Source organism: Cebus imitator, unplaced genomic scaffold (genome assembly GCF_001604975.1).
Source record: "Cebus imitator isolate Cc_AM_T3 unplaced genomic scaffold, Cebus_imitator-1.0 Scaffold21, whole genome shotgun sequence".
Classification (NCBI taxonomy): domain Eukaryota; kingdom Metazoa; phylum Chordata; class Mammalia; order Primates; family Cebidae; genus Cebus; species Cebus imitator.
Window position 1 is genome coordinate 4,479,337 of NW_016107336.1, and position 11,596 is coordinate 4,490,932.

The window sequence follows — 11,596 nt, forward strand, 5'->3', positions numbered from 1 at the left end:
ATATTTGTATTTGTTTTAATTCTAGGAATACCAAGAGGACAGGAATGACCTTGTGATTTCAGAGACTGAGCTGAAACAAGTGGCTTACATTTTCAAATGCGAAAAGTCAACTCTTCAGATAAAAGGGAAAGTAAACTCCATTATCATTGGTAGGGCAGAATTATGGCTCTCTGGTTATTATGATGTTATATAAATAAGTCGTATGTATTTAGTGGAGTTGGTTTCTCGGTGTGTTTTTTTTTCCCTAGACAACTGTAAGAAGTTTGCCCTGGTATTTGACAATGTGGTGGGCATTGTGGAAGTGATCAACTCCAAGGACATTCAAATCCAGGTGAGCAGTCTTTCCAGCCACACTCTAAGCTGTGGCCTGGCACAGACCATCCGCTCTGCCTGCAGGAAAGGGCCTTGCGCTCCTGTGGCCACCCAGAATACTCCTATTCCTGTTCCTTCTGGACCCAGCTCTGTCATCACCTCCTCGGCACACCCCTCTCTTACTTCTCAGTGTTAGTTCCTCTTTTCAGTCTCTTCTGACAGGTCCCATTTTACATTTCCACTACCGGCACACCATCTCTATTTCAAGGACAGCTAACTGGCCTGGCTCGGTGGCTCACACCTGTGATCCCAGAACTTTGGGAGGCCAAGGCAGGCAGATCACTTGAGGTTGGAGAGCTCAAGACCTGCCTGGCTAACATGGCAAAACCCTGTCTATACTGAAAACACAAAAATTAGCTGGCCTTGGTTGTGGGTGCCTGTAATCCCAGCTATTCAGGAGGCTGAGGCAGGTGAATCACTTGAACCTGGGAGTCAGAGATTGCAGTCAGCTGAGATCATGCCACTGCACTCCAGCCTGGGCAAAAGAGTAAGACTCCATCTCAAAAAAAAAAAAAAAAAAAAAAAAAAAAAAAAAAAAAAAAAAAAAAAAAAAAAAAGAAAAAAAAAAAAAACCCCATTCAAAAAAAAAAAAAAAAAAGGACAGCTAGCTAATCTTTGCACAGTACCTGCACATAGTAGGCATCCAGTAAATGTCTGTTGAGTATGATTTGAGTGAATCAACTAATGCATAAATAAAAATACTGTGAGACTCTCCTAGTATGATTAGCATCATTCCAAAGAGAACTTTTTTCTCAGAAAAAATTGGTCCTGGATCATGAGGAGGAAAAGTTTTTCTAATCAGTGAGATCAGAAAAACAACCTGGGAAGTAGGGTTGGAGTTGAATTTACAAAACAGAAGAAAATCTGTCAATTAAAATCTTCAATAATTTTGGTTTAGCCAGATGGAATTTTATAATATGCCAATATCTAAAGGACTTCTTGGTTTTGGCCAATTGTAACTTCTATCTTTTTTTTTTTTTGAAGACAGGGTCTTGCTTGAGCCTTGACTGGAGTGCAGTGTTGTGATCATAGCTCACTGCAGCCTCAAACTCCTGAGCTCAATTGATCCTCCCACTTCAGCCTCCTGAATAGCTAGGACTACAGGAGTATGCCACCATCTGGCTAATTTTTTTATTTTTTGTAGAGATAGGGCCTAGCTATACTGCCCAAGCTGGTCTCGAACTCCTGGGCTCAAGCGATTCTCCCACCTCAGCCTCCCAAAGTGCTAAGATTACAGGTGTGAACCATCATACACAGCCCCATAACTTCTATCTTTAATTACATTTTTTTCATATTATTATCCGTTACTATCTGATATTTCCTAATAATGCTTGTTAAAATTGGATCTGGTTTTAGGGATCTTTTTCTTTTCTGTTGTTGGGCTTCTTACCACTGACACCTTTACTTAGAGTATGTTTGAGCGTATGTTTTACATTTCACTGTCCTTTAAGAAGTTGGGGCTGGGTACCGTGGCTCATACCTGTAATACCAAGAATTTGGGAGGCTGAGGCAGGTGGATCACTTGAGCTCAAGAGGTCAAGACCAGCCTGGGCAATATAGGGAGACCCTGTCTCTACTAAAAATAAAAAAAAATTACCTGAACATGGTGGCAGGCACCTACTTGGGAGACTGAGGTGGGAGGATCCCCTGGGCCCAGGAGGTCAAGATTGCAGTGAGCCATGATCAAGCCACTATACTCCAGCCTGTGTGACAGAGGTAAACCCTGTCTCAAAAACAAAAAATGGCAAATAAGACAAGAATCCTTGCCCACATGAAGCCTAACATTCTGGCAACCCTATCTCCCAGTTTCGTTTTCCTTTTTTATTTTGAGATGGAGCCTCGCTCAGTGGCCCAGGCTAGAGCACAGTCTTGGCACGATCTCGGCTCACTGCAACCTCTACCTCCCAGGTTCAAACAATTCTCATGCCTCAGCCTCCTGAGTAGCTGGGATTACAGGAACCCACCAGCACACCCAGCTAATTTTCTGTATTTTTAGTAGAGACAGGGTTTCTCCATGTTGGTCAGGCTGGTCTTGAACTCCTGACCTCAAGTGATCCGCCTGCCTCGGCCTCCCAAAGTGCTGGGATTACAGGTGTGAGCCACAGCACCCAGCCCCAGGTTAGTATTTCTGATCACCACATTTATTCATTTAATAACACCGCTTTCCCCTCAAACTATTATGCATGAAAATGTTAAGGAAATCACTCATCTTCAGAAGAAGCCCAGTACCTCAAAGATGATCATGGTTCATAGAAACCTAATGAGAACACACTTTCTGAAGAGCTGTTTTAGATGGTGGGAGTTCCTATGTAAAAAACCAGACTTTTTCCCACTTTACATTATTTTTAGTTTTATAAAACTAGAACTAACAATAGTGAAGTAATATTTGATGGCAGAGGTAAGAGGACATGTTTAGCCATAGTCATGCAATCGTGTGTTACAGGTGAAAGCATCTCAGAAATAATGCAGTCTAACACACATACCACAGACACACCTTAATTTTAGAGAGTTTATTTCAAGCTCCCTCTTATTCTTACAGAAATTGAGCTTAGGTAGCAACGGTTGAAACCATATATAAGGAGTTAGCATTTTTTAATTGTAAATACATCACATTCAAGATACACAACCAAGTAAATTAAGGATAAAACATGAAACCATGGAGAAAATAGGAAGTTCTAAATATTCATCATGATTTTGGGTGTAAAAAGTTATCCTAAACCAAGAAGAAATAGAAGAAATTTTCAAAACAGATAGGCAGATACGTCTACCTAAAAATTTAAAACTTCTGAATGCCATACAATGGAATATTATGTAACCATTTTTTAAAGTGATCTAGAAAGATATTTTACTAGGAGAAAATAATAGTCTTATACCATTATGTAGCGCATGATTTCATTCTTCTAAATGTACACATGTAAATACTTATATATGCACACACATATATATATATCCTAGGAAAAAGTCAGAAGGAATATACCACATTTCACAACTGAGTTAAGAGTATCTGTAGAACTCCTGTAGCAAAAATCATACTTCATTTGAAGCTTTAGGATTCACATTAAAATCAAATTCACAGCAATGAAGAAGCACAGTTAAAAAAAAAAAAAGAAGAATAAGAAAATAGAGGCAGAAACAAGAAGAGAATTCCTTCTGTCATTGCTTCTGTTTAATAATGCATTAAAAGTTGTAACCTATGTAATAAAATAAAAAAATAATTGAGAGATATAAAATTGGAAAAGGAAGAGACAAAAATGTCCTTATTTCTCAACAAAATAAGTGCCTTTATATAAAACCCAAGAGATTTAAGAAACCATAAAACTAAAGAAACATTCAACAAGATAGTAGGATATAATGTGAACATGTAAAAATCAATAGCATTTCTTTCTACCACAAATACGTTTTAGAAAATGCAATAGAGGCTGGGTATAGTGACTCATGCCTGTAATCCCAGCATTTTGGGAGACCAAGGCAGGTGGATCATGAGGTCAGGAGATCAAGACCATCCTGGCTAACACGGTGAAACCTCATCTCTACTAAAAATACAAAAAATTAGCCAGGTGTGGTGGCATGTGCCTGTAGTTCCAGCTACTCAGGAGGCTGAGGCAGAAGAATCACTTGACCCTGGGAAGTGGAGGTTGCAGTGAGCCAAGTACAGTGCATTGTGCTGCTGTACTCCAGCCTGGACAACAGAGCAAGACTCTGTCTCAAAAAAAAAAAGCAATAGAAAATAAGGTTGAAATAGCTATGTTGTTGCTATGTGCAACAAAATTGTAAGGAACCTAGCAAACAATTAAACAGAAATAGGAGACAGTTACAATAAATGCAAGAGTGATGTTGTAAGTAAATGGACATGAAGACATCCCTATCAATGGTCTTAGTTATTTAATGTGACTTTAATAAAATTCAGCTCAAAATCTCAACAGTTTTAAATGAAAAATGGTCTTAAAATTCATTTGTAAAACAAATGGACAAGAATAGCTAAAACAATGTGAAAGATGAATGAGGTAAAGGGACTTGCATACCTGATATTGACTCACTGTAAATGCTATAATATTTGTGGTTTACAAAAATAGGTAAATGAAACAGATTGGCACACCCTGAAATCAATAGATGCATAGATGGAAATTTGTATTTTAGGACAATTGATTATCCTTGTGGGAAAAAATACACTGAATTCTACCTCACATCATACATAAAAGTATAATGCTAATTGTGAAAAATTAGCATTTCAACTTTGATAATAACATGTAGAAGAAAAATTTTATGCCTCAGAGTAGGAAATAATTAGAGTCAAAAACCACAAATCATAAAGAAAGGACTGGTCATTTTAACTACATTAAAATTTAAATTATATGTTTAACAGAAGACATCATATACAAAGCTGAAAGACAAACCATTGACTGAAGAAAGATATTTACAATGCAAATAATCAAAAAGAATTTGTATCTAGAGTTTATAAAGAACTTAATAAGAAAAAGGCTGCCAGGCACAGTGGCTCACGCCTGTAATCCCAGCACTTTGGGAGACTGAGAAGGGTAGATCACCTGAGGTCAGGAGTTCGAGACCAGCCTGACCAACATGGTGAAACTCCATCTCTACTAAATAAATAAATTAGCCAGGCATGGTGGTGCATGCCTGCAGTCCCGGCTACTCAAGAGGCTGAGGCAGGAGAATCGCTTGAACCTGGGAGGCAGAGGTTGCAGTGAACCAAGATCACGCCATTGCACTCCAGCCTAGGCAACGAAAGTGAAACCTTGTCTCAAAAATAAATAAATACATAAATAAAATAAAAATAAAAAATTTAGAAAGCACATCTAGAAATTACCAAAACATTACTGCAGACACATTCTTGAAATACAGATATATGTGCCATATTATTATTTGTGGGAGAGCACAATGTGTACCTGACCTTGAACTACCCCCGCATTTTTTTGGTTTTTTTTGCACTGGCACTCAATTCCAGTTCAGTGTCCAGTTTCTATGGAGAGAGAGGAGGAAACAGAGAACTAGAGTGACCTGGCCAGACTCACCACAAGGAATTCTTTACATCACTTGCACCATCAATAGGAGTTGCTCCTGGTTTGCAGCCAGCCTTTTCTCCACGGTGAAAGAAGAGATGTCTTTATCGCTTTAATTACCATGACAAGAAGGAAAATTATAGAGTTGTAATATGGTCTTTGGGTGAACAGTCTGCCCTTATGGAGATTTTAGGGGGGATGTCTGAAAACTGATTGTTAGAAGAGAAATTTAAAACCGATCAGAATTTTTATAGTACTTCGATATTTATAAACAATACAAAGAATCGCCTCCTCTTTTGTATGATTCTATTTATTTGTATAACAAATATCCTGAGCCGAGTCCCCAGTTTTGGCTCCTGAAATGAATACATTTCAGAATACCTAGACATTCATCTCATGTAAGCCTCAAATTCAGCCACTGAGATTTTTATCCTGCAAAGGACTTATGTGAAAAGAATGGTAGTGTTCCTTATTTAAGTTCAGGAAAAATCTACTCAATTTTTACTTAAGAATAGTTTTGCCTGTAAGTGACAACATTCAAACTTCTTTTAATCCTAGTTTCTTAGAGATTTGTCAAAAGTAAAATTTCAAACAAATGAATGTAAATGCATCTTGTTTCTTTTATCATGTAATCAAATACATGTTTCAAATCCACTAACAAGGTTGTGAGGTTTTTCTGAATATCTAGCTGCTGTTTCCAAATTAATTGCTTAATTTTGTCTCAGGAAAGAGACCCTGAGGTTTGAGAATCCCCTTGTGTGGTCCTTTTTATTCTGTCCCCAAATGACACCTATCCTATTCTGCCTGAAGACTTTGCCATTTCCTGCCTCCCCAGCTCTGACCCAGTGAATCTTAATGCTTTGTTAAGCCCAAGTTAAAGCCAAGAGGAATGGCGATTGTATTTCTTTGAGGGCAGTGTTATTTCTGTTTCTTTCCTTTGGTCCCAGATTTTTTTCCCTCTTTCAGGTAATGGGGAGAGTGCCAACAATTTCCATTAATAAGACAGAAGGTTGCCACATATACCTCAGTGAAGATGCATTAGACTGTGAGATCGTGAGCGCCAAGTCATCTGAAATGAACATACTTATCCCTCAGGATGGTGATTATGTAAGTATCTTTCTAAAGCTGTCAAGAATTTTTCTTGAGCCTTCATTATTAACATTCTTAGAGATTGACTAATCAACTACCAACCTGCGAGCTTTATTTGTAGCATAACTCACAGGCAGAAGAGGCATTCAGGGAGCTGTCTTACATATCGCTTGCTGCCTATTAGCTTTTTGACTGTACTCACTCTTAGATTTGTGATTCTCAAGATAGTGTCCTAATAATTACTTTAACAGACTAGCTTTTATCAAATAGCACAGCATGGGCCGGGCACAGTGGCTCACGCCTGTAATCCCAGCACTTTGGGAGGCCGAGGTGGGCAGATCATGAGGTCAAGAGATCAAGACCATCCTGGCTAACACAGTGAAACCCAGTCTCTACTAAAAATACAAAAAATTAGCTGGGTGTGGTGGCACACACCTGTAGTCCCAGCTACTCGGGAGGTTGAGGCAGGAGAATAGCTTGAACTCAGGAGGCAGACGTTGCAATGAGCCACGATCACACCACTGTACTCCAGCCTGGTGGCAGAGTGAGAGTCTGTCTCAAAAAAAAAAAGATGAGTGTAAGTCAAAACCTGAGTGTTCATGATAAAAACCAAGGTCTTGCCTCTTATAGATCGATTACCTTGTGACCCTCTCTTATAGGTCAATTACCTTGTGGCCCTCTTCATGTGTTCTCGCTTGGAGCTGGTAGGGAACAACACAGAGGCCCTGCCATGGGCATTATGGTGTGGGAATGGGTGGAGGGGATGATTCATCTTGAAAGAAATTGGTCTCCCAGGGAAGACTCGTTAGCATATTACTAACGCCTCACTGCTCGGAACAGATTTGGGACACCTGTAGTGCAGTTACTGTCAAAGCGGTGCCCTCATCCAGCACCTTCCCTACCTGGCCTGGTTTTTAAGAACAAACACCAAGACTTGTCCACTCATCCAGAAGAGCCCCAGAAGGAATACTGGCGGCACAAACGCACACACGTTATTTAGATTGTGGGTTCTTTACTTCAAGATGTTTCCATTGCAGATTTTACTCAAGAAAAATACATCACTCATTCTAGCAAGGGCTTTGCCTTTTGTTTTGTTTATTTATTTATTTATTTGTTTGCTGGTTTGTTTTTTCAGACAGGGTCTTGCTCTGTTCCCCAGGCTGGAGTGCAGTGGTGTGATCATGGCTCACAGCAGCCTCGACCACAATCAGTCTTCCTGCCTCAGCCTGTCAAGTAGCTGGGACTACAGGTGTATGCCACCACACCCTGCTAAGTTTTGTATTTTTTGTAGAAACAATATCCCTGAGGACAGGCAGAGACAAAGGGGAGGGTAGGATTACCATCCCCACTCCTGGGAATCCTTCTGTGCAAGTCTGCCAAAAGAGATGCCAAATCAGAGTGGCTCTTCAGCAGCACTACACTGTGTAAGGTTTGTCCTTGTACAGTGGGGTCTCACTATGTTGCCCAGGCTGGTCCCGAACTTCTGGGCTCAGATGAATTGTTGGCATCAGCCTCTCAAAGTGCTGGGATTATAGGCATGAACCACCATGTCTGGCCCAAGCCTTTCCTTTTAAATGAATGAATGAATGAATGGCTTCATCCAGAAGAAAGAGTTGGATCCTACATCTGGAAAGATAGGTACCCATGTGTGTTCCACTGGAACTCCACAGTTTATGAGCGTAGGCATCAGTTTATCAGACACATGAGGTTTCAACAAGCACTGCATGGAAGTCTGAGGAGGCCCGGAAACTGGGTCCAGGGCCTCCTTCCCTTGGAGAGGGTTTTTTATCTTTTTGTGAAGGTCTTGGAGAAAACCTATCCTTCTTCCTTGCCTGGGCAACAAGATCTTCTATCCTCTTCTGAAGTGACTGGAATATCACTCTCTGGGAAAGGAGAGTGTTGACTCAGACTACTTTCTTTTAACTATTCTCTGTTATTCGTGTGTGTGCGTTTGTATGTGTGTGCATTTTCCAATGGGAAGAGTAGGGTGCCATGGTGAAGGGTAACAAACATGTATATAACCCTAAGCTCATTTTTACAATTTATTCAAAGAGTAGAGAGCTACCTCTGGGATAAAACCTTTCTTCTCCATGTGGCAGGGACCAGTAGCGTTGGCATCACCTGGGAGCTTGTTGGAAATGCAAATTCTCATTCCATTCCCCAGACCTACTGAATCAGAATCTGCATTTTAATAAGATCCTGGGTGGAATCTGCATTTTATTATTATTTTGGGGGGGGTGGGGGGAGGCGGAGTTTTCTCTCTTGTTGCCCAGGCTGGAGGGCAGTGGCACAATCTTGGCTCACTGCAACATCCACCTACTGGGTTCAAGTGATTCTTCTGCTTCAGCCTCCTGAGTAGCTGGGATTTATAGGTGTCTGCCACCATGCCTGGCCAATTTTTTGTATTTTCATAGTAGAGACGGGGTTTTGCCATGTTGGCCAGGCTGGTCTCGAACTCCTTACCTCAGGTGATCCACCGTCTTGGCCTTTCACAGTGCTGAGATTGCAGGCATGAGCCACCTCACCTGGCCAGAATCTGCATTTTAATCAGATCCCAGTTGATTCATGTGCATGTTAAAGTTTAGTGGGCAGTAGTGGGTAAGATAGAGCCCAGGTTTGATTTCTGGATGTGCTGCTTACTGGCCACATCATTTGGGGCCAGTTGCTTCATCTCTCAGGCCTCTGTTTCCTACAGATGACATCCCAAGAACTCCTAGCTCGAACGGCTATTAAAAGAGGTCTGCTGAGTTCATCTATGTCCAGTGCTTAGAGGATGCCTGGTTCATTATAAATGATGTTTTTAGCTTTAATGATGATACTGGCTTGAAGCGACAGAATTGTCACATGTTATATACAAGTCAGCACATGACAAAGACCTCCCTATGACGCAGCTTGCAATTCCATTGAATTTCTTTGTCTGTCATGTGGCACAAATCAGCCTCTCCATCTGTTTGCAAAAAAAAAGCCTTCGTTTAAATAACTTTGTTGTAGTTTAAGTCACTTTGTTGTTCTTGCCTTTTTCCAGAGAGAATTTCCTGTTCCTGAACAGTTCAAGACAGCATGGGATGGATCCAAGTTAATCACTGAACCTGCAGAAATTATGGCCTAACTTCCTGAGAGACCGAACCCCTTCACCTGAATACCTGACTCCCCCCTATCAAACAAACAAAAAAGCAGCAGTAAAGAGCTAGAAGTCGCAGTAGCCCCTACTGCGTTAGCTTTGGCCCCCAGCGATTCTGTGCTATAGACACAGCACTGTTTCTGGCACGCCTCAAGGGCATTTTGAAATATTTAACGTTTCCTCATGATTTGCCTTTGTGTGTGATTTTAGTTCCACGTGATGACTTGTGAACATTATGGATTTAAAGGAAAAAAAAAGAATTTTGTACCCCTCATATCAGGAACACAGTAACTGATAGGTAAAAAGGCTGCATGATTCACTTTTACACTTAGTTTCATTGCTAGTTAAAAAATAATACCTTTGAGAATCTAAGATGTACATTTTTACCTTTTAGACAATTTCAATATAACATAGAAGTAGTAGTGTGCCCTGAAAAATGTACACGTTTTTTCTTATTGTTACCACATGTTCACCTTTATCAGCGTGGATATCGTCAGCATGAGTACATATTTCAGCCCACGCTTTTAAAAGATATGAGTCCATATTAAGGACCAAATTCAGTTCCTTGGTCCTTCAAAGACCTGTATTCTCTGTAGTTACTAAAAACTGAAAATAAATTTTAGTTATCCGTCTTAAATATTTTTCCACCATGTCATCTGAAAACTTACTTTTCTTGTGCATAAGAGATTCTTATGCCAAAACATTAATCAGGAGAAATTGTTTTTGGCTATGTAATACCTCGCAACTTTGCTCTAAAATCAAGCTCAGTTATTGTTTTCCAAGTTTGAAGCTGTTAAATATCAGATGCCTTGTAAATTACGTCTTTAATGTTTTATTATAGACTGATTTCCTCCTTTCCACCTGCCAGACTTGCTAACCAGGCTCCAAAGTGAACATGAAAAAGCCATACATGTATACTTCTCTTAAAACCTAAGGCATTGTCTGTTGGTTTGGCTTGCTGCTTCTATTTTGTAGTCTTGATAGTAGATGCTGCCTCAGCGCAAGAGTAGCTATGCTATTCCTTTGTATCTTTTCAGTATGTAGTGCTGAAAATCTGCAACTTCTTGGATCACATTTAATGAATTATAGTCTAATGCTTGCAGGCCCAGTACAAGCATATATATCGTGCCTATTACAGCCTTTGGGATACATCATTTCTGTTTTTTAAATACCTTCTATATCCATATAGTATTCAAATTATTAATGCTCATGTACCTAGGTTTTGCTATAAAAGTTTTGTCTGTATGAATAATGTGGCTTTAGTAAATAATCATTTTTCAACTGTAAACTTATTCTGAAATAAAGTAAAATTCTAATTGTTTAAAAATTCTGGATGTTAAAATGATTTTTTTTTCCACTTTGATTTGCCCCTTGCTCATGTGTCAGACTTAGGAAAGACAGCCGAGTCCTTCTGGTTGAATTAGAGAATGTGTCCAGCATGCCGTCAGCTTCCCTGATGAGTGGCGTCTCCTGTGAGATAGATACCAGATAAAGCCATTTGCAGTTAGATTGACTGTCAGTCAGAAAATTCTAGAATTTAGTTTTGTAAATCAAGTCCTCTTCACTGAGAAAATCCTCCTCATAGATCTTCGTTAATGTAAACATCCCAGAATGTAAGTGATCCTATAAATACCATATATACATTATGAACATATAAATAACATAATAAATGTGTAAGTAAACTTCTAAAAGAAAAAAAAATAGCTGAGAAGACCCTAAAATGGATATGTTATCTACCCATAATATTGCAATAATTTTGTACTGAGAAATAAATCCACTCATAATTCTTAGAAGCTGTCAACTGGCCTCAGATTTGATATCAGTCTTGCAGCATGCTTCACCTTATGTAATGAAAATCTGGACTTGAGGCTCAATGATTATTTTACCAGTCCTGTATTCCTTAAGCCAGGGGTCCCCAACCGCCAAGCTGCAGACTGGTACTGGTCCATGGCCTGTTAGGAACCGGGCGGCAAAGCAGAAGGTGAACAGTTGGCGA

The 11,596-nt window shown here is 39.8% G+C and overlaps 1 protein-coding gene across 2 annotated transcripts in view; it reads left to right on the plus strand.

Annotated features, from left to right (window-relative positions):
* The window catches only part of CAP2 (cyclase associated actin cytoskeleton regulatory protein 2), a 142,150-nt gene extending 131,218 nt beyond the window's left edge, over positions 1-10,932 (plus strand). For both annotated transcript variants that reach the window (XM_017521626.2, XM_017521627.2), the window contains exons 10-13: positions 26-149; positions 249-331; positions 6,357-6,497; positions 9,505-10,932. In XM_017521626.2, the coding sequence (XP_017377115.1) occupies positions 26-149; positions 249-331; positions 6,357-6,497; positions 9,505-9,588 (432 nt within the window). In that variant the 3' untranslated portion in view covers positions 9,589-10,932. The remainder of the gene's footprint in view (positions 1-25; positions 150-248; positions 332-6,356; positions 6,498-9,504) is intronic.
* Positions 10,933-11,596: the final 664 nt, after the last annotated feature.